This window comes from Salmo trutta, unplaced genomic scaffold (assembly GCF_901001165.1).
Source record: "Salmo trutta unplaced genomic scaffold, fSalTru1.1, whole genome shotgun sequence".
NCBI classification, from domain to species: Eukaryota; Metazoa; Chordata; class Actinopteri; order Salmoniformes; family Salmonidae; genus Salmo; species Salmo trutta.
In genome coordinates this window covers 655921-679598 of record NW_021822565.1, presented here as the reverse complement: position 1 = coordinate 679598, position 23678 = coordinate 655921, and the positions used below count along the sequence as shown (strand labels likewise).

Sequence of the window (23678 nt, the reverse complement as noted above, 5' to 3'; positions counted from 1 at the left end):
ATATAAATACAGCAGAAACATGGAGACTGGACAACATGGATATAAATACAGCAGAAACATGGAGACTGGACAACATGGATATAAATACAGCAGAAACATGGAGATAAATACAGCAGAAACATGGAGACTGGACAACATGGATATAAATACAGCAGAAACATGGAGACTGGACAACATGGATATAAATACAGCAGAAACATGGAGACTGGACAACATGGATATAAATACAGCAGAAACATGGAGACTGGACAACATGGATATAATACAGCAGAAACATGGAGACTGGACAACATGGATATAAATACAGCAGAACATGGAGACTGGACAACATGGATATAAATACAGCAGAAACATGGAGACTGGGCTGGACAACATGGATATAAATACAGCAGAAACATGGAGACTGGACTGGAAAACATGGATATAAATACAGCAGAAACATGGAGACTGGACAACATGGATATAAATACAGCAGAAACATGGAGACTGGACAACATGGATATAAATACAGCAGAACATGGAGACTGGACAACATGGATATAAATACAGCAGAAACATGGAGACTGGACAACATGGATATAAATACAGCAGAAACATGGAGACTGGACTGGACAACATGGATATAAATACAGCAGAAACATGGAGACTGGACTGGACAACATGGATATAAATACAGCAGAAACATGGAGACTGGACAACATGGATATAAATACAGCAGAAACATGGAGACTGGGCTGGACAACATGGATATAAATACAGCAGAAACATGGAGACTGGACTGGAAAACATGGATATAAATACAGCAGAAACATGGAGACTGGACTGGACAACATGGATATAAATACAGCAGAAACATGGAGACTGGACAACATGGATATAAATACAGCAGAAACATGGAGACTGGACTGGAAAACATGGATATAAATACAGCAGAAACATGGAGACTGGACTGGACAACATGGATATAAATACAGCAGAAACATGGAGACTGGACAACATGGATATAAATACAGCAGAAACATGGAGACTGGACAACATGGATATAAATACAGCAGAAACATGGAGACTGGACAACATGGATATAAATACAGCAGAAACATGGAGACTGGGCTGGACAACATGGATATAAATACAGCAGAAACATAGAGACTGAGCTGGACAACATGGATATAAATACAGCAGAAACATGGAGACTGAGCTGGACAACATGGATATAAATACAGCAGAAACATGGAGACTGACCTGGACAACATGGATATAAATACAGCAGAAACATGGAGACTGGACAACATGGATATAAATACAGCAGAAACATGGAGACTGGACAACATGGATATAAATACAGCAGAAACATGGAGACTGGACAACATGGATATAAATACAGCAGAAACATGGAGACTGGACAACATGGATATAAATACAGCAGAAACATGGAGACTGGGCTGGACAACAATGATATAAATACAGCAGAAACATGGAGACTGGGCTGGACAACAATGATATAAATACAGCAGAAACATGGAGACTGGGCTGGACAACAATGATATAAATACAGCAGAAACATGGAGACTGGACAACATGGATATAAATACAGCAGAAACATGGAGACTGGACAACATGGATATAAATACAGCAGAAACATGGAGACTGGACAACATGGATATAAATACAGCAGAAACATGGAGACTGGGCTGGACAACATGGATATAAATACAGCAGAAACATGGAGACTGGGGTGGACAACATGGATATAAATACAGCAGAAACATGGAGACTGGGCTGGACAACATGGATATAAATACAGCAGAAACATGGAGACTGGACAACATGGATATAAATTCAGCAGAAACATGGAGACTGGACAACATGGATATAAATACAGCAGAAACATGGAGACTGGACAACATGGATATAAATACAGCAGAAACATGGAGACTGGACAACATGGATATAAATACAGCAGAAACATGGACACTGGACAACATGGATATAAATACAGCAGAAACATGGAGACTGGACAACATGGATATAAATACAGCAGAAACATGGAGACTGGACAACATGGATATAAATACAGCAGAAACATGGAGACTGGACAACATGGATATAAATACAGCAGAAACATGGAGAGTGGACAACATGGATATAAATACAGCAGAAACATGGAGACTGGACAACATGGATATAAATACAGCAGACACATGGAGACTGGACAACATGGATATAAATACAGCAGAAACATGGAGACTTGTTTACGCTGCTGTGCGTTTTTGTTGCCGTTATTACTTTGCTACCTGACGGTTTTTACTTTTTCATTACCGTATATTTTTACTTTTTCCCTCACTCAACTTTTTTTTTTTTTCCTTCAACTTTCCTACCCCGGAGGTTTTATCTGGACATGGTTCGTCAGGACTTCAAACAGCCGAAGCTAAGTAACATTAACATGATGCCTTCTAATTGCAGTCGTTGTACTCATAATATACAGGAGAACGATCGCCTTACGGCAAGGATAGCTGTGCTGCAAGCCCAGCTTCAGACGCAATCGTTAGGCAAGGGTCATTTCAGTGTAGGAAAGGATGAAACAGCGTCTGTGCCACCAGCAAGTACAGATAGTAACGTTAGTATAAACCCCCTCGCACGGTCCCCGCAGCCGGACATCTTTCTCATGGCTTCTGGAGGGAAACGCTGTAGGAATGCTCAACCGGTGTCGCTTATTCAGCCGACAGAAACTTTCAACCGGTTCTCCCCATTAAGCGAGTCGGAGTCGGAGGCCGAGACTTCTCTGGTCTCTGTTCCTCCCGTTGTGGGGTCTGAGACGCCGACGGCTCCCACCATTAGCTCTGACAAATTGAAAACCCTAGTCATTGGCGACTCCATTACCCGCAGTATTAGACTTAAAACTAATCATCCAGCGATCATACACTGTTTACCAGGGGGCAGGGCTACCGACGTTAAGGCTAATCTAAAGACGGTGCTGGCTAAAGCTAAAACTGGCGAGTGTAGAGAGTATAGAGATATTGTTATCCACGTCGGCACCAACGATGTTAGGATGAAACAGTCAGAGGTCACCAAGCGCAACATAGCTTCAGCATGTAAATCAGCTAGAAAGATGTGTCGGCATCGATTAATTGTCTCTGGCCCCCTCCCAGTTAGGGGGAGTGATGAGCTCTACAGCAGTCTCACAACTTAATCGCTGGATGAAAACTGTTTTCTGCCCCTCCCAAAAGATAGAATTTGTAGATAACTGGCCCTCTTTCTGGGATTCACCCACAAACAGGACCAAGCCTGGCCTGCTGAGGAGTGACGGACTCCATCCTAGCTGGAGGGGTGCTCTCATCTTATCTACGAACATAGACAGGGCTCTAACTCCTCTAGCTCCACAATGAAATAGGGTGCAGGCCAGGCAACAGGCTGTTAGCCAGCCTGCCAGCTTAGTGGAGTCTGCCACTAGCACAGTTAGCGTAGTCAGCTCAGCTTTCCCCATTGAGACCGTGTCTGTGCCTCGATCTTGGTTGGGCAAAATTAAAAATGGCGGTGTTCGCTTCAGTAATCTTACTAGTATAAAGACCTCCTCCATTCCTGCCATTATTGAAAGAGATTGTGATACTTCACATCTCAAAATTGGGTTACTTAATGTTAGATCCCTCACTTCCAAGGCAGTTATAGTCAATGAACTAATCACTGATCATAATCTTGATGTGATTGGCCTGACTGAAACATGGCTTAAGCCTGATGAATTTACTGTGTTAAATGAGGCCTCACCCCCTGGTTACACTAGTGACCAAACCCCCCGTGCATCCGGCAAAGGCGGAGGTGTTGCTAACATTTACGATAGCAAATTTCAATTTACAAAAAACAAAAACAATGACGTTTTCGTCTTTTGAGCTTCTAGTCATGAAATCTATGCAGCCTACTCAATCACTTTTTATAGCTACTGTTTACAGGCCTCCTGGGCCATATGCAGTGTTCCTTACTGAGTTCCCTGAATTCCTATCGGATCTTGTAGTCATAGCAGATAATATTCAAATTTTTGGTGACTTTAACATTCACATGGAAAAGTCCACAGACCCACTCCAAAAGGCTTTCGGAGCCATCATCGACTCAGTGGGTTTTGTCCAACATGTCTCTGGACCTACTCACCGCCACAGTCATACTCTGGACCTAGTTTTGTCCCATGGAATAAATGTTGTGGATCTTAATGTTTTTCCTCATAATCCTGGATTATCGGACCACCATTTTATTGCGTTTACAATTGCAACAAATAATCTGCTCAGACCCCAACCAAGGAAGATTAAAAGTCGTGCTATAAATTCTCAGACAACCCAAAGATTCCTTGATGCCCTTCCAGACTCCCTCTGCCTACCCAAGGACGTCAGAGGACAAGAATCAGTTAACCACCTAACCGAGGAACTCAATTCAACCTTGCGCAATACCCTAGATGCAGTTGCACCCCTAAAAATTAAAAACATCTGTCATAAGAAACTAGCTCCCTGGTATACAGAAAATACACGAGCTCTGAAGCAAGCTTCCAGAAAATTGGAACGGAAATGGCGCCACACTAAACTGGAAGTCTTCCGACTAGCTTGGAAAGACAGTACCGCGCAGTATCGAAGAGCCCTCACTGCTGCACGATCATCCTATTTTTCCAACTTAATTGAGGAAAATAAGAACAATCCGAAATTTCTTTTTGACACTGTCGCAAAGCTAACTAAAAAGCAGCATTCGCAAATGGAGGATGGCTTTCACTTCAGCAGTAATAAATTTATGAACTTCTTTGAGGAAAAGATCATGATCATTAGAAAGCAAATTACGGACTCCTCTTTAAATCTGGGTATTCCTCCAGGGCTTCATTGTCCAGAGTCTGCACAACTCTGCCAGGCCCTAGGATCAAGGGAGATACTAAAGTGTTTTAGTACTATATCTCTTGACATAATGATGAAAATAATCATGGCCTCCAAACCCTCAAGCTGCATACTGGACCCTATTCCAACTAAACTACTGAAAGAGCTGCTTCCTGTGCTTGGCCCTCCTATGTTGAACATAATAAACGGCTCTCTATCCACCGGATGTGTACCAAGCTCACTAAAAGTGGCAGTAATAAAGCCTCTCTTGAAAAAGCCGAATCTTGACCCAGAAATTATAAAAAACTATCGGCCTATATCGAATCTTCCATTCCTCTCAAATATTTTAGAAAAAGTTGTTGCGCAGCAACTCACTGCCTTCCTGAAGACAAACAATGTATACGAAACGCTTCAGTCTGGTTTTAGACCCCATCATAGCACTGAGACTGCACTTGTGAAGGTGGTAAATGACCTTTTAATGACGTCAGACCGAGGCTCTGCATCTGTCCTCATGCTCCTAGATCTTAGTGCCGCTTTTGATACCATCGATCACCACATTCTTTTGGAGAGATTGGAAACCCAAATTGGTCTACATGGACAAGTTCTGGCCTGGTTTAGATCTTATCTGTCGGAAAGATATCAGTTTGTCTCTGTGAATGGTTCGTCCTCTGACAAATCAATTGTAAATTTCGGTGTTCCTCAAGGTTCCGTTCTAGGACCACTATTGTTTTCACTATATATTTTACCTCTTGGGGATGTCATTCGAAAACATAATGTTAAATTTCACTGCTATGCGGACGACACACAGCTGTACATTTCAATGAAACATGGTGAAGCCCCAAAATTGCCCTCGCTAGAAGCCTGTGTTTCAGACATAAGGAAGTGGATGGCTGCAAATTTTCTACTTTTAAACTCGGACAAAACAGAGATGCTTGTCCTAGGTCCCAAGAAACAAAGAGATCTTCTGTTGAATCTGACAATTAATCTGGATGGTTGTACAGTCGTCTCAAATAAAACTGTGAAGGACCTCGGCGTTACTCTGGACCCTGATCTCTCTTTTGAAGAACATATCAAGACTGCTTCAAGGACAGCTTTTTTCCATCTACGTAACATTGCAAAAATCAGAAACTTTCTGTCCAAAAATGACGCAGAAAAATTAATCCATGCTTTTGTTACTTCTAGGCTCGACTACTGCAATGCTCTACTTTCCGGCTACCCGGATAAAGCACTAAACAAACTTCAGTTAGTGCTAAATACGGCTGCTAGAATCCTGACTAGAACCAAAAAATTTGATCATATGACTCCGGTGCTAGCCTCCCTACACTGGCTTCCTGTTAAGGCAAGGGCTGATTTCAAGGTTTTACTGCTAACCTACAAAGCATTACATGGGCTTGCTCCTACCTATCATTCCGATTTGGTCCTGCGGAACATACCTACACGTACGCTACGGTCACAAGACGCAGGCCTCCTAATTGTCCCTAGAATTTCTAAGCAAACGGCTGGAGGTAGGGCTTTCTCCTATAGAGCTCCATTTTTATGGAATGGTCTGCCTACCCATGTGAGAGACGCAGACTCAGTCTCAACCTTTAAGTCTTTACTGAAGACTTATCTCTTCAGTAGGTCCTATGATTAAGTATAGTCTGGCCCAGGAGTGTGAAGGTGAACGGAAAGGCTGGAGCAACGAACCGCCCTTGCTGTCTCTGCCTTGTCGGTTCCCCTCTTCCCACTGGGATTCTCTGCCTCTAACCCTTTTACAGGGGCTGAGTCACTGACTTACTGGTGTTCTTCCATGCCGTCCATGGGAGGGGTGCGTCACTTGAGTAGGTTGAGCCACTGACGTGGTCTTCCTGTCTGGGTTGGCGCCCCCCCCTTGGGTTGTGCCGTGGCGGACATCTTTGTGGGCTATACTCGGCCTTGTCTTCGGACGGTAAGTTGGTGGTTGTAGATATCCCTCTAGTGGTGTGGGGGCTGTGCTTTGGCAAAGTGGGTGGGGTTATATCCTGCCTGTTTGGCCCTGTCCGGGGATATCATCGGATGGGGCCACAGTGTCTTCTGATCCCTCCTGTCTCAGCCTCCAGTATTTATGCTGCAGTAGTTTATGTGTCGGGGGGCTAGGGTCAGTCTGTTACATCTGGAGTATTCTCTTGTCTTATCCGGTGTCCTGTGTGAATGTAAATATGCTCTCTCTAATTCTCTCTTTCTCTCTTTCTTTCTTTCTCTCGGAGGACCTGAGCCCTAGGACCATGCCTCAGGACTACCTGGCATGATGACTCCTTGCTGTCCCCAGTCCACCTGGCCATGCTGCTGCTCCAGTTTCAACTGTTCTGCCTGCGGCTACGGAACCCTGACCTGTTCACCGGACGTGCTTGTTGCACCCTCGACAATTACTATGATTATTATTATTTGACCATGCTGGTCATTTACGAACATTTTAACATCTTGACCATGTTCTGTTATAATATCCACCCGGCACAGCCAGAAGAGGACTGGCCACCCCTCATAGCCTGGTTCCTCTCTAGGTTTCTTCCTAGGTTTTTGGCCTTTCTCAGGAGTTTTTCCTAGGGAGTTTTTCCCAGCCACCGTGCTTCTTTCACATGCATTGCTTGCTGTTTGGGGTTTTAGGCTGGGTTTCTGTACAGCACTTTGAGATTTCAGCTGATGTACGAAGGGCTATATAAATAAATTTGATTTGATTTGATTTTGGACAACATGGATATAAATACAGCAGAAACATGGAGACTGGACAACATGGATATAAATACAGCAGAAACATGGAGACTGGACAACATGGATATAAATACAGCAGAAACATGGAGACTGGACAACATGGATATAAATACAGCAGAAAGATGGAGACTGGACAACATGGATATAAATACAGCAGAAACATGGAGACTGGACAACATGGATATAAATACAGCAGAAACATGGAGACTGGACAACATGGATATAAATACAGCAGAAACATGGAGACTGGGCTGGACAACATGGATATAAATACAGCAGAAACATGGAGACTGGACTGGATAACATGGATATAAATACAGCAGAAACATGGAGACTGGACTGGATAACATGGATATAAATACAGCAGAAACATGGAGACTGGACAACATGGATATAAATACAGCAGAAACATGGAGACTGGACTGGAAAACATGGATATAAATACAGCAGAAACATGGAGACTGGACAACATGGATATAAATACAGCAGAAACATGGAGACTGGACAACATGGATATAAATACAGCAGAAACATGGAGACTGGACAACATGGATATAAATACAGCAGAAACATGGAGACTGGACTGGACAACATGGATATAAATACAGCAGAAACATGGAGACTGGACAACATGGATATAAATACAGCAGAAACATGGAGACTGGGCTGGACAACATGGATATAAATACAGCAGAAACATGGAGACTGGGCTGGACAACATGGATATAAATACAGCAGAAACATGGAGACTGGGCTGGACAACATGGATATAAATACAGCAGAAACATGGAGACTGGACTGGAAAACATGGATATAAATACAGCAGAAACATGGAGACTGGACTGGAAAACATGGATATAAATACAGCAGAAACATGGAGACTGGACAACATGGATATAAATACAGCAGAAACATGGAGACTGGACAACATGGATATAAATACAGCAGAAACATGGAGACTGGACAACATGGATATAAATACAGCAGAAACATGGAGACTGGACAACATGGATATAAATACAGCAGAAACATGGAGACTGGGCTGGACAACAATGATATAAATACAGCAGAAACATGGAGACTGAGCTGGACAACAATGATATAAATACAGCAGAAACATGGAGACTGGGCTGGACAACAATGATATAAATACAGCAGAAACATGGAGACTGGACAACATGGATATAAATACAGCAGAAACATGGAGACTGGACAACATGGATATAAATACAGCAGAAACATGGAGACTGGACAACATGGATATAAATACAGCAGAAACATGGAGACTGGACAACATGGATATAAATACAGCAGAAACATGGAGACTGGGCTGGACAACATGGATATAAATACAGCAGAAACATGGAGACTGGACAACATGGATATAAATACAGCAGAAACATGGAGACTGGACAACAAGGATATAAATACAGCAGAAACATGGAGACTGGACAACATGGATATAAATACAGCAGAAACATGGAGACTGGACAACATGGATATAAATATAGCAGAAACATGGAGACTGGACAACATGGATATAATACAGCAGAAACATGGAGACTGGACAACATGGATATAAATACAGCAGAAACATGGAGACTGGACAACATGGATATAAATACAGCAGAAACATGGAGACTGGGCTGGACAACATGGATATAAATACAGCAGAAACATGGAGACTGGGCTGGACAACATGGATATAAATACAGCAGAAACATGGAGACTGGACAACATGGATATAAATACAGCAGAAACATGGAGACTGGACAACAAGGATATAAATACAGCAGAAACATGGAGACTGGGCAACATGGATATAAATACAGCAGAAACATGGAGACTGGGCTGGACAACATGGATATAAATACAGCAGAAACATGGAGACTGGACAACATGGATAGAAATACAGCAGAAACATGGAGACTGGACAACATGGATATAAATACAGCAGAAACATGGAGACTGGACAACATGGATAGAAATACAGCAGAAACATGGAGACTGGACAACATGAATAGAAATACAGCAGAAACATGGAGACTGGACAACATGGATATAAATACAGCAGAAACATGGAGACTGGACTGGACAACATGGATATAAATACAGCAGAAACATGGAGACTGGGCTGGACAACATGGATATAAATACAGCAGAAACATGGAGACTGGACAACATGGATATAAATACAGCAGAAACATGGAGACTGGACTGGACAACATGGATATAAATACAGCAGAAACATCAACTGAAATTTAAACCTGGGATTAGATGGTTAGATTAGATAGATAGATGGTTAGATTAGATAGATAGATGGTTAGATTAGATAGATAGATGGTTAGATTAGATAGATAGATGGTTAGATTAGATAGATAGATAGATAGATGGTTAGATTAGATAGATAGATAGATAGATAGATAGATAGATAGATAGATAGATAGATAGATAGATAGATAGATAGATAGATAGATAGATGGTTAGATTAGATTAGATAGATAGATAGATGGTTAGATTAGATAGATGATTAGTTAGATAGATGGTTAGATTAGATAAATAGATGGTTAGATTAGATAGATGGTTAGATTAGATAGGTAGATGGTTAGATTAGATAGATAGATAGATGGTTAGATTAGATAGTGTGAGCGGACCAAGTCATTTGGTGTCACTCTGAAGTGGAAAGGTGGAATAAACGAGTCCAGAGTAGGTTATCTTGATTCAACACAGTTCTCTATTGAGGGATTTCTGACAATACAAACACTCAACACAGTCAATGAGAATCTCCAAAGGAACAACATACATCTTCTTTAGATGACACAGGATCACATTACGCTTATCTTCAAACTATAACAACAATCCTGTCTGGGTTGGCGCCCCCCCCTTGGGTTGTGCCGTGGCGGACATCTTTGTGGGCTATACTCGGCCTTGTCTTCGGACGGTAAGTTGGTGGTTGTAGATATCCCTCTAGTGGTGTGGGGGCTGTGCTTTGGCAAAGTGGGTGGGGTTATATCCTGCCTGTTTGGCCCTGTCCGGGGGTATCATCGGATGGGGCCACAGTGTCTTCTGATCCCTCCTGTCTCAGCCTCCAGTATTTATGCTGCAGTAGTTTATGTGTCGGGGGGCTAGGGTCAGTCTGTTACATCTGGAGTATTCTCTTGTCTTATCCGGTGTCCTGTGTGAATGTAAATATGCTCTCTCTAATTCTCTCTTTCTCTCTTTCTTTCTTTCTCTCGGAGGACCTGAGCCCTAGGACCATGCCTCAGGACTACCTGGCATGATGACTCCTTGCTGTCCCCAGTCCACCTGGCCATGCTGCTGCTCCAGTTTCAACTGTTCTGCCTGCGGCTACGGAACCCTGACCTGTTCACCGGACGTGCTTGTTGCACCCTCGACAATTACTATGATTATTATTATTTGACCATGCTGGTCATTTACGAACATTTTAACATCTTGACCATGTTCTGTTATAATATCCACCCGGCACAGCCAGAAGAGGACTGGCCACCCCTCATAGCCTGGTTCCTCTCTAGGTTTCTTCCTAGGTTTTTGGCCTTTCTCAGGAGTTTTTCCTAGGGAGTTTTTCCCAGCCACCGTGCTTCTTTCACATGCATTGCTTGCTGTTTGGGGTTTTAGGCTGGGTTTCTGTACAGCACTTTGAGATTTCAGCTGATGTACGAAGGGCTATATAAATAAATTTGATTTGATCACATATTCGTCACCGTCTTAATGGCTCTTCATGGATAGCACCTCTCTCTCCCCGTAGCCATTCTCCAAAGATAGTTTATCTTCCCCCTTTCTTGCTGGTTCCATCCTCCCTCTTGTAGGGGAAAGAGAATATCTCATTAGTACCGTCAGCTGTGCTTAATTGACTCTGGTTACCTGGTCTCACATGCCTTGTTGGGCTACTATCCGTGAGCCCAGCCTGCCCTCTGGTGGTCCTTCCACATACCTCCCCCCTCAGGACCGGACCGGAGGGTCGGGCGCCAGACGCACCGTCTTGGTCGCGTCGGGACAGCGCGTCTGCATTCCCGTTCCTCGATCCGGCCCTGTGGATGACATGGAAAGAGAACGGTTGTAAAGCAAGAAACCATCTGGCTATTCGGTTGTTATTGTTTCTCTTACCAGCCATCCACGTGAGGGGCGCATGGTCCGTAACTAATGCAAACCTCCGACCCAGTAGGCAGTACCGGAGATAATCGAGGGCCCACTTAATGGCTAGGGCCTCTTTCTCTACGGTAGCATATCTCTGTTCCCGATCGCTGAGCTTTCTACTTATAAAGAGAATCGGCCTCTCAGCTTCACCTTCACCCTGAGCTAGTACGGCCCCGAGCCCCGTATCCGAGGCGTCTACCTGCACAATGAACTCTTGTGAGAAGTCCGGAGCCTGTAGGACGGGATCAGAACACAGGCCCTCTTTTAGCAATTGAAAGGCCTCCTCCGCCTCATCTTTCCACTCTACCCGGTTTGGCAAGTTTTTCTTGATGAGGTTTATGAGGGGGTTGGCAATGGTTGCATATCCAGGGATAAAACGGCGATAATATCCCGTTATCCCTAAGAAGGCCCGAACGTCCCGCTTGGTCTGGGGTCGAGGCCAGTCCCAAATTGCCCTGGTCTTCTCTGCCTGTGGGCGTATTTTCCCATTCCCCACGGTGTACCAGGTATTCCGCTTCGGACAGACCCAGGCAGCATTTTTTTGGATTGGCCGTCAACCCTGTGGCTTCCAGACTTATGAGCACCGCCCGTAGTCGTAGGAGGTGACTATCCCAGTCCTTGCTGTGGATGACCACATCGTCTATGTACGCCGCTGCGTACTCTTGATGGGGCCGTAGAATGGCATCCATGAGGCGTTGGAAAGTTGCAGCAGCACCATGCAGTCCGAAGGGCATCCTCACATACTGAAAAAGCCCCTCCGGTGTGGCGAAGGCGGTCTTTGGGCGGTCCTCTGGAGCCACCGGCACTTGCCAATATCCCTTCGTCAAATCCAGGGTGGTGATGAACTTGGCCTTTCCTAAGCGCTCCAAGAGTTCATCCACGCGGGGCATGGGATACGCGTCGAATGTAGAGATTGCATTCACGCTCCTAAAGTCGTTGCAGAGTCTCATACTACCATCGGGTTTGGGGACCAGGACTATGGGACTGGACCACTCACTCGTCGATGGCTCGATCACACCCATCCTCAGCATCTCCCTTACCTCGTTCTTGGCGATGACTCGGCGGGCCTCAGGAATCCTGTAAGGATGGATATGCACCTTCTTGCCGGGTTCAGTGTGGATATGGTGGAACAAGACATCTGTTTGTCCTGGGAATGGAGAGAATACCCGGCCGAAGTGAATAATCAGCTTGTCTAGCTGTCTCGACTGTTCCGGCAAGAGAGTTTGGCCATGGCGCACCTGTGGTAGAACCTCCTCTTTTCCTTGGCCCTCCATGGCCATCAAAGCCACCTCCTTCTCTCTTCCATGGTACTTCTTCAACAGGTTTATGTGATAGAGTTGGACCTTCTTCCTCCTGTCGGGTTGTTTGATGAGGTAATTGACCGGTGAGACCCTTTTCATTACCTCGTAGGGCCCCCTCCACTGCGCCAGCAAGCGGTGTTCAGCTGTGGGCACGAGCACCATCACTTTCTCTCCCACGGAGAACTCACGGGATGTCGCGGACTTATCGTAGGCCCAGCCTTGGGTCCTTTGCGCCTTCTCCATATGCTCCTTTACTATGGGCCACACTGCCGACAGGCGGTCTCTCATCAGGGTAACATGTTCTATTGTGGATCGAAAGGGACATGGTTGGGTCTCCCAGGTCTCCTTGGCTAAGTCGAGGATCCCTCGACAGGGTCTGCCGTAGAGCAATTCAAACGGGGAGAATCCAGTGGACGCCTGGGGTACTTCTCGCAGGGCAAACATTAAGTGGGGGAGAAGCATGTCCCAGTTTTTCCCGTCTCTGGACACCACTCTTCTCAACATGCTTTTAATCGTTTTGTTCAAGCGTTCGCACAACCCGTCTGTTTGAGGGTGGAATATGCTTGTACGTATCTGTTGAACCTGATATAACCGACACAAGTCCTTCATCAACCGGGACATGAACGGGGTTCCCTGATCGGTTAGGATCGTCTTGGGAAGGCCTACCCGAGAGAACATCATGAACAATTCCTTGGCAATTCCCTTGGACGACATGTTACGCAGGGGTATGGCCTCTGGGAACTTGGTAGCGTAATCTACGACCACTAGGATGTACTCGTGTCCTCTGGCAGATTTTGGGAGGGGTCCCACGAGGTCCATAGCTATGCGTTCAAAGGGAGTCTCTATGATGGGGAGAGGAATCAAAGGGTTACGTAGGTGTGGCCGTGGAGCTGTACGCTGACATTGATCACACGCCCTACAATACCTGGCCACATCCCGGGTGACACGGGGCCAATAGAATCTCTGCATGATTCTGTCGATAGTCTTGTCCCGTGCCAGGTGTCCTCCTAGGACGTGGGAATGGGCTAACTGTAGGACTGTATCCCTGTATGGTCTAGGCACCATTAGTAATTCCTGGATTTCCCCCCTTCGTTGCACGACCCAATATAAGAGACCCCGCCTGATTGCATAGTAAGGAAGAGGGGGCTCACCTGATCCATCGACGTTCCTCCCGTCGATCACCTTCACCTTCCTCATGGCCTCCCTTAGGTCTGGGTCTCTATGCTGCGAGGTGCCGAACTGTCCCTTTAATTCCTGGGGCAGGTCAACCTCGGTAGAGGGGTGTGGAGGTTGTTCCCCATCCCCTCCAGGGGTGACCGAGGAGAACCCCTTCCAGGTTCCCTCCTCGGATGGGGCTTCAAATATATCTCTTAGCGCCTGGTTGCTCCTTCCTTCCTGCGTCGTGTATAACCCTTCACAGGTGTCTTCATCGGTAGTTTCCTGGAATATCTGTCGTAAACGTTGGGTCTCTATTTCTTCCTCTGCTCCAGAGGACAAGGACGAGGCTACGTCGCCTTGTAGGACTACTACCTCGGGCTTGGATTTGTTTTTTTTCTTCTTTCCTGTCCCCCTTCTTCCCATGCATAACGTCATCTGCCGCAGCTCTTTATATAGAGGACAGTCTCTCCCTATCAATAATGGCACCTTCAGCTGGGGTACTTTCCCTGCCCTGACTGTACACCTTCCTTTCGGAGTGAGAATAGACAGATTCACGGTGGGGTAATAGTGGGTGTCTCCATGGATACAGGACACGGCTACTTTGTCTGGTAGCAGTGTTGCTGAAGTCACCATCCGCTCCTCTACTAACGTAACCATACTTGCCGAGTCGAGAATGGCTACCACATCTTGTCCTTCTACTCGAACCGGAATCTCTGGGGCTGGGGCTATTTCTGTTAACCAACAGTGTTGATCATGCCCTCTCGAACCGGGATGCGTGGGGATGGGCAGCGATGACTCCGTGACCATGGACTCGTCCTTGCTAGGACATTGTGAGGCATAATGGTCTGGAGACTGACATTTATAACACCGACCCTGCTGTGTGGGGGATGACTTCTCCCACCTCCGGAGGGGGTTTGGAGTTTTCGGTGGCGGACGTGCCGGGGCGAGTCGTGGTACGGGATTTGCAGAATCCTTCCGTTCCTTCTTGTCCCCTTTTAACAACTCCCTGTAGATCGGTATGTTTCCACCGCCTGGGCTATGTCGTCGGCTGACAACGGGTTGGTTTGACCCACAACCCTTTTTAAGTCACTGGGTAATTCCCTCAATATCTTGTCCACAACGAGGGTCTCTATTACATGTCCTACTCCCTTTCCGGGTTCCAGCCACTGTTTCATCAGTCGTATTAGAGCGAAGATCTGGGCACGGACGGGTTGGTCAGCCATATAGGTCCACTGATGGAACTTCACAGCTCTATCTCTGGCAGTCAGCTGGTACCGGGACAGGATCTCGGTTTTTAGTCGTCCATAGTCCGCAGCTTCGCGGGAATCCAGGTCAAAATAGGCTTCCTGGGCCACCCCGGTCAAAAGAGGGGCTAATGCGCTCGCCCATTCTGTGGGCGGCCACTCTTCCAAGGTGGCCGTCCTTTCGAAGGTCATGAGGAAGGCCTCGATATCATCCTCCTTGGAGAGACGAGGTAAGATGGCATGAGCAGCCGCTCTAGGCTTCACTCTAGGTTCTTCTCGCCCACTCAGCTGTCGTTGCAGGAGTTCTATGGTTGTCTGCTGTGCCGTGATCAACTGTTGTAGTAGGGCGTTGTCCATCGTTCTTGAATGGTTCCTCTGTCTACTGGAAGAATCTTGATTTACTCACTTATCCTTGTGTCACTCGTCCACCTAGTGCCCACATTCTCCACCAATGTGAGCGGACCAAGTCATTTGGTGTCACTCTAAAGTGGAAAGGTGGAATAAACGAGTCCAGAGTAGGTTTTCTTGATTCAACACAGTTCTCTATTGAGGGATTTCTGACAATACAAACACTCCAACACAGTCAATGAGAATCTCCAAAGGAACAACATACATCTTCTTTAGATGACACAGGATCACATTACGCTTATCTTCAAACTATAACAACAATCACATATTCGTCACCGTCTTAATGGCTCTTCATGGATAGCACCTCTCTCTCCCCGTAGCCATTCTCCAAAGATAGTTTATCTTCCCCCTTTCTTGCTGGTTCCATCCTCCCTCTTGTAGGGGAAAGAGAATATCTCATTAGTACCGTCAGCTGTGCTTAATTGACTCTGGTTACCTGGTCTCACATGCCTTGTTGGGCTACTATCCGTGAGCCCAGCCTGCCCTCTGGTGATCCTTCCACAATAGATAGATGGTTAGATTAGATAGATGGTTAGATTAGATAGATAGATGGTTAGATTAGATAGGTAGATGGTTAGATTAGATAGATAGATGGTTAGATTAGATAGATAGATGGTTAGATTAGATAGATAGATGGTTAGATTAGATAGATAGATGGTTAGATTAGATAGATAGATGGTTAGATTAGATAGATAGATGGTTAGATTAGATAGATAGATGGTTAGATTAGATAGATAGATGGTTAGATTAGATAGATGGTTATATTAGATAGATAGATGGTTATATTAGATAGATAGATGATTAGATTAGATAGATAGATGATTAGAGGATAAATAGCAGAGCTGGAGTGTGACTGACATGGTGAAGACTTGTAATACGACGTTAAATCCCATGTTTAAAGGGGAAGTACGGGGATAAAAAAGCAGAGCTGGAGTGTGACTGACATGGTGAAGACTTGGTTCCAGTTGGGGTAGAGGGTTTTATAGATGGTGTGAGTCTGCAGTCTGTCGTTGCCCAACTCCAAAACACAGAACGGGTCACTCTTCCCTGCAACAGACACACACACCCAACCACACACACAGACAGTGTTCATTTCTATTGACAGTAGCTTTGGAAGTAAAAAAACATCATTTCTGTGTGGTAAAATATAGCGCAACGCTAACGGATAGAGCTAGTTCTACAGCGAAATGAAGAACTTCACATTAACAGAGGGGAAAGTGCTTCTTACCGTTTAAATCAGCTGCCAACAGGTCAGTAGCCTTGATAATCTTGACTTGAAGGAAACCGACATCCCGGAGGTTCCTGAAGGAACTTTTGAAACTCTGAGGGGAGAAAAACATCAGAAATAGAGCCTGTTAACTACAGCACCTCCAGAACGAGAGACACAATACAGACAGGACCGACCCTGTAAAACAACACATTACAGACAGGACTGGCCCTGTAAAACAACACAATATACAGACAGGACCGACCCTGTAAAACAACACATTATACAGACAGGACTGGCCCTGTAAAACAACACATTATACAGACAGGACCGACCCTGTAAAACAACACATTACAGACAGGACTGGCCCTGTAAAACAACACATTATACAGACAGGACCGACCCTGTAAAACAACACATTATACAGACAGGACTGGCCCTGTAAAACAACACATTACAGACAGGACTGACCCTATAAAACAACACATTATACAGACAGGACTGACCCTGTAAAACAACACATTACAGACAGGACTGGCCCTGTAAAACAACACATTACAGACAGGACCGACCCTGTAAAACAACACATTATACAGACAGGTCTGGCCCTGTAAAACAACACATTACAGACAGGACAATTATTATTATTATAATATGACAGTACTGATATATTTGTCCAATGAGAACAGAGAGGTAACAGTACTGATATATTTGTCCAATGAGAACAGAGAGGTAACAGTACTGATGTATTTGTCCAATGAGAACAGAGAGGTAACAGTACTGATATATTTGTCCAATGAGAACAGAGAGGTAACAGTACTGATGTATTTGTCCAATGAGAACAGAGAGGTAACAGTACTGACGTATTTGTCCAATGAGAACAGAGAGGTAACAGTACTGACGTATTTGTCCAATGAGAACAGAGAGGTAACAGTACTGACGTATTTGTCCAATGAGAACAGAGAGGTAACAGTACTGACGTATTTGTCCAATGAGAACAGAGAGGTAACAGTACTGACGTATTTGTCCAATGAGAACAGAGAGGTAACAGTACTGACGTATTTGTCCAATGAGAACAGAGAGGTAACAGTACTGACGTATTTGTCCAATGAGAACAGAGAGGTAACAGTACTGACGTATTTGTCCAGAGTGTTCTCTCTCTCCTGAGGATCCTCGAGGGGCGGGGCACACATGTCGGAGATGGAGACGCCACTGCACGTGCTCAGAGTGATCAGGAAGACCACACGACCTTTTCCCTCTTTCAGAACCCGCGTGAACAGCTGAGACTGGTTGGGTAGGACACTGGAAAGGTCCACCTCACACCTGATACACACAGAGACACACAGAGACAGGTCCACCTCACACCTTATACACACAGAGACACACAGAGACAGGTCCACCTCACACCTGATACACACAGAGACAGAACACTGGACAGGTCCACCTCACACCTGATACACACAGAGACAGAACACTGGACAGGTCCACCTCACACCTGATACACACAGAGACAGAACACACACATCAACAATATGAGGCAGTATGGTTTGGTTCATACATAGAGGAAAGGTTCTTATGCATTTGCAAGGAAAAGAGACTATAAAGTTGAGGACTGAAAGACAAATCAGTGGAACCATTCATTTGACATCACAATGATTCTACAGAGATCCAGAACGACCATGTTATAACTACAGAGATCCAGAATGACCATGTTGTAACTACAGAGATCCAGAATGACCATGTTGTAACTACAGAGATCCAGAATGACCATGTTGTAACTACAGAGATCCAGAATGACCATGTTGTAACTACAGAGATCCAGAATGACCATGTTGTAACTACAGAGATCCAGAATGACCATGTTGTAACTACAGAGATCCAGAATGACCATGTTGTAACTAAAGAGATCCAGAATGACCATGTTGTAACTACAGAGATCCAGAATGACCATGTTGTAACTACAGAGATCCAGAATGACCATGTTGTAACTACAGAGATCCAGAATGACCATGTTGTAACTACAGAGATCCAGAATGACCATGTCGTAACTACAGAGATCCAGAATGACCATGTTGTAACTACAGAGATCCAGAATGACCATGTTGTAACTACAGAGATCCAGAATGACCATGTTATAACTACAGAGATCCAGAATGACCATGTTGTAACTACAGAGATCCAGAATGACCATGTTGTAACTACAGAGATCCAGAATGACCATGTTGTAACTACAGAGATCCAGAATGACCATGTTATAACTACAGAGATCCAGAATGACCATGTTGTAACTACAGAGATCCAGAATGACCATGTTGTAACTACAGAGATCCAGAATGACCATGTCGTAACTCACATGCCATAACACTCCTCATATTTGCGTCCCTCTTTGTTCCAGACCTCTATCTCCAGGACCCCAGGACCCTCCGGGAACCGGTTGAAGTCAAACCTCTCCCTCCACTGGGGATTGGCCTTCTTGGGCTGGTTCTGAAGACAGGAGGGGAGAGAGGACTTAGAGGCGGAGAGAGAGAGAGAGTGTGTGTGTGTGTGTGTGTGTGTGTGTGTGTGTGTGTGTGTGTGTGTGTGTGTGTGTGTGTGCATTCTCCCACCCTGCTCTTGTATCTCTGCTCCCCCAGTCTGAATCGTACAAATAGCTCTCCAGGTCCATCCTCTGGCAGGTCCTGTCCCTCCACCAGGGTCACCCCCACTACACCGGACCACAGCTGAGACTTCCTCAGAGACTCTGATAGACGACCACTCTGGGCCAGCGGAGACTGGAGGGAGGAGGAGGAGAGGACAGTTCTATTGGTAACCTGTTCAAATAACATGCAGGATTATCATGCTACACCATCACTATACACTGTGTTATAACGCAGATAAACACGAGGTGAAGGGGCTTCAAATGAGCCATGCTATATCACCGTTATAACGCAGATAAACACGAGGTGAAGGGATTTCAACTGAGCCATGCTATATCCCCGTTATAACACAGATAAACACGAGGTGAAGGGATTTCAACTGAGCCATGCTATATCCCCGTTATAACACAGATAAACACGAGGTGAAGGGATTTCAACTGAGCCATGCTATATCCCCGTTATAACACAGATAAACACGAGGTGAAGGGATTTCAAATGAGCCAAACACTGGAAAATAATATTTAGGAATACTATTTGTATTATCTTGACACTTACTAAAACAATATGTCCAGGCATATAATAATTGGTCCACTTCAATGAGACTATAATAACAGCAGCCAGAGAATGACTTCCATCAATCAGACAAACAGACAGAAGGCTCGTGTTCTGACATCAGCAACCAAAACACCACCCTATTCCCTATGCAGCGTACAGTATATTCCCCTTAGTGCTCTGGTCTAAAGTAGTGCACTATATAGGGAATAGGGTCCCATAGGGCTCTGGTCTAAAGTAGTGCACTATATAGGGAATAGGGTGCCATAGGGCTCTGGTCTAAAGTAGTGCACTATATATAGGGAATAGGGTGCCATAGGGCTCTGGTCTAAAGTAGTGCACTATATAGGGAATAGGGTGCCAAAGGGCTCTGGTCTAAAGTAGTGCACTATATAGGGAATAGGGTGCCATAGGGCTCTGGTCTAAAGTAGTGCACTATATAGGGAATAGGGTGCCATAGGGCTCTGGTCTAAAGTAGTGCACTATATATAGGGAATAGGATGCCATAGGGCTCTGGTCTAAAGTAGTGCACTATATAGGGAATAGGGTGCCATAGTGCTATGGTCTAAAGTAGTGCACTATGTAGGGAATAGGGTGCCATAGTGCTATGGTCTAAAGTAGTGCACTATATAGGGAATAGGATGCCATAGGGCTCTGGTCTAAAGTAGTGCACTATATAGGGAATAGGGTGCCATAGGGCTCTGGTCTAAAGTAGTGCACTATATAGGGAATAGGGTGCCATAGGGCTCTGGTCTAAAGTAGTGCACTATATAGGGAATAGGGTGCCTTAATGATCTGGTCTAAAGTAGTGCACTATAAAGGGAATAGGGTGCCTTAATGATCTGGTCTAAAGTAGTGCACTATATAGGGAATAGGGAGCTGTTCGGGACACAGCCTAAAACTCATCTGCTCTAAGATAATTAGGGTGAGCTTTACATCAAGAGAAAACTGACAGCTGCAGAGAAATACATTAAGCTCCTATTCAGTTCAGTAGATTAAGCTGTGGCACAAATGGTACCCTATTCTCGTGTAGTGCACTACTTTAGACCAGGCACCATAGGGAATAAGGTGCCATTTGGGACGAGGGCCCTGTCTCAGAGCAATGATCTTCCGGCTGTAACGGAGCTTAATGAAAACGGATGTTTAAATCTGTTTCATATCGTACGCACACAGCGGAGGACGACATACTGCAAAGAAATAGAACCAACCGGCTACATTTGACTTTAACATCATCAAATCAGACAACACATCGTTTATTTAAGTTATTAGTAGGGTTGTGGCAGCAACTTATTGTAAAACACTGAACGGTGTCTTGGTGGTATACTGCCCTCTAGTGTAGAAATAGAATAACAACGTCCAGCTTTATGGGACTGATTCAGTTCAAACAAATTAATCGTTTCAATGAAAAACTGTCAGTTTTGGATCCTGATTAAATAGTGGTGTCAGTACACTAGAGTGGATCCTTAGTGATTAAATAGTGGTGCCAGAACACTAGAGTGGATCCTGATTAAATAGTGGTGTCAGTACACTAGAGTGGATCCTGATTAAATAGTGGTGTCAGTACACTAGAGTGGATCCTATTGATTAAATAGTGGTGTCAGTACACTAGAGTGGATCCTGATTAAATAGTGGTGTCAGTACACTAGAGTGGATCCTATTGATTAAATAGTGGTGTCAGTACACTAGAGTGGATCCTGATTAAATAGTGGTGTCAGTACACTAGAGTGGATCCTTAGTGATTAAATAGTGGTGCCAGAACACTAGAGTGGATTTCTTGGGATGACTTACCCTGATACTCCTCTTCCTCTTAGGCCACCTCTGAAACAGGTACATGCAGGCAACAAGTACATGCAGGTTACAAGCACAACAGATCAACACACTGTCACAGTTAGTAGAGGAACAAAAACATGCACGTTTATCTGTAGAATATGTCAAAACATATGGTAGACCATCATAGCTGGGGTCAATTCCATCAAACTCAGTCAAATCAGGAAGTAAAAAAACACATTCCAATTCTCATTTTCTTCAAAGCTTCTCTATGAGAAACAAATGGAATTTGAATTTCAGTTTACTTCCTGAATTGACTGAACTGAAAAGGAATTGACCCCAAGCCGGTTAGATATGGTATATTGTATTGTCTAGTTCCTTACAGAGTTCCTCTCGTTGTCTCTATCCCTAAGAGAGAGAGACATGTCCAGCATGATGACTCCCATGTCCTCCTCCAGACTGTTGGGGTCGTCCAGACGCACGGACAGCTCACACACCCTGGGTATACAACAGGATTAGCTTAGCATAAAACATGGTTCAGTTAGCCTGGGTTAGCTTAGCATAAAACATGGTTCCGTTAGCCTGGGTTAGCTTAGCATAAAACATGAACAAGAAATGCCAGGTTGGAGAGAATCTGTCTCATTATGAAGAAATGCCAGGTTGGAGAGGATCTGTCTCATTATGAAGAAATGCCAGGTTGGAGAGGATCTGTCTGATTATGAAGAAATGCCAGGTTGGAGAGAATCTGTCTCATTATGAAGAAATGCCAGGTTGGAGAGAATCTGTCTCATTATGAAGAAATGCCAGGTTGGAGAGAATCAGTGTTATTTTCGTATTGACAACATTAACGGCATCAGAATACTTGTGTGTCTGTACTGACGTGTGTAACTGGTAGACACACACACACACACACACACACACACACACCACGTGTTAATGTTTTTAAATGTATAAGATTACTTTATTGATGATATTCCAGTAGAAACAGAGACTAGCTCTGGTTGCTGCCTCTCTAACCTCTAGGTGACCTGCTGCCAGAGTTACAACAAAACAATAAATCATCATCTCCTGAAAATTGAAGACATTTTAAAAAAATGTGTCACTCACTTTTCCATCTCCAGATCAGTGAGGAGAACATAGCTGGATCCCATGAAGTCATCCATGGTCAAATCCCGGTCATACACCTGCAACGTAGACCAGGTAAAGATGGGTAATTAATAAAGAGTGAAACAGAACAAAGAGCAGAAACACTCTTCTGATCAGAATGGCCCCTACTGAGGCCCTAACACACGGGGTCTGTCCGAAACCCCTTACCTTAATATACAGTCTCTGGTCCAGGTCTCTGACAGGGAAAGAGAAGGACTCGTTCCACGTCGGGTTGAGGTTCTTGTAAACCACTTTGCTCTTGTATAGTGTCTTCCCGTCCAGTTTAAACTTCACATAAGGATCACTTGTACCTGAGAACGGACAAAACATGGAGATGGAATATCTCGATGAGCGGACGAATGGCTTCATCATACATTACGGGCCTGATTTAATGTCATTATTATAGGGTGGCCTCAGTGGCCTTGTGGTTAGTGTGTCTGCACTGAGATTGGGTGGTTGGTGAGATTGAACTTGTAGTCACCATTTCCTTGTACTGTAACATGTGTCTCCTGTGCATATGACTAATAAACGGGACT

The 23678-nt window shown here is 44.7% G+C and overlaps 1 protein-coding gene across 4 annotated transcripts in view; it reads right to left on the bottom strand.

Moving 5' to 3' along the window:
• LOC115182686 (multiple C2 and transmembrane domain-containing protein 2) overlaps positions 1 to 23678 on the bottom strand; it is a gene marked incomplete at its 3' end in the record, with an annotated part of 72936 nt that overhangs the window by 5673 nt on the left and 43585 nt on the right. For 3 of the 4 annotated variants that reach the window (XM_029744181.1, XM_029744182.1, XM_029744184.1), the window contains 9 exon segments: positions 16779 to 16881; positions 17063 to 17156; positions 18178 to 18364; positions 19395 to 19525; positions 19648 to 19812; positions 22018 to 22047; positions 22380 to 22494; positions 23104 to 23180; positions 23311 to 23453. In XM_029744181.1, the coding sequence (XP_029600041.1) occupies positions 16779 to 16881; positions 17063 to 17156; positions 18178 to 18364; positions 19395 to 19525; positions 19648 to 19812; positions 22018 to 22047; positions 22380 to 22494; positions 23104 to 23180; positions 23311 to 23453 (1045 nt within the window). 4 annotated transcript variants of the gene reach the window in all.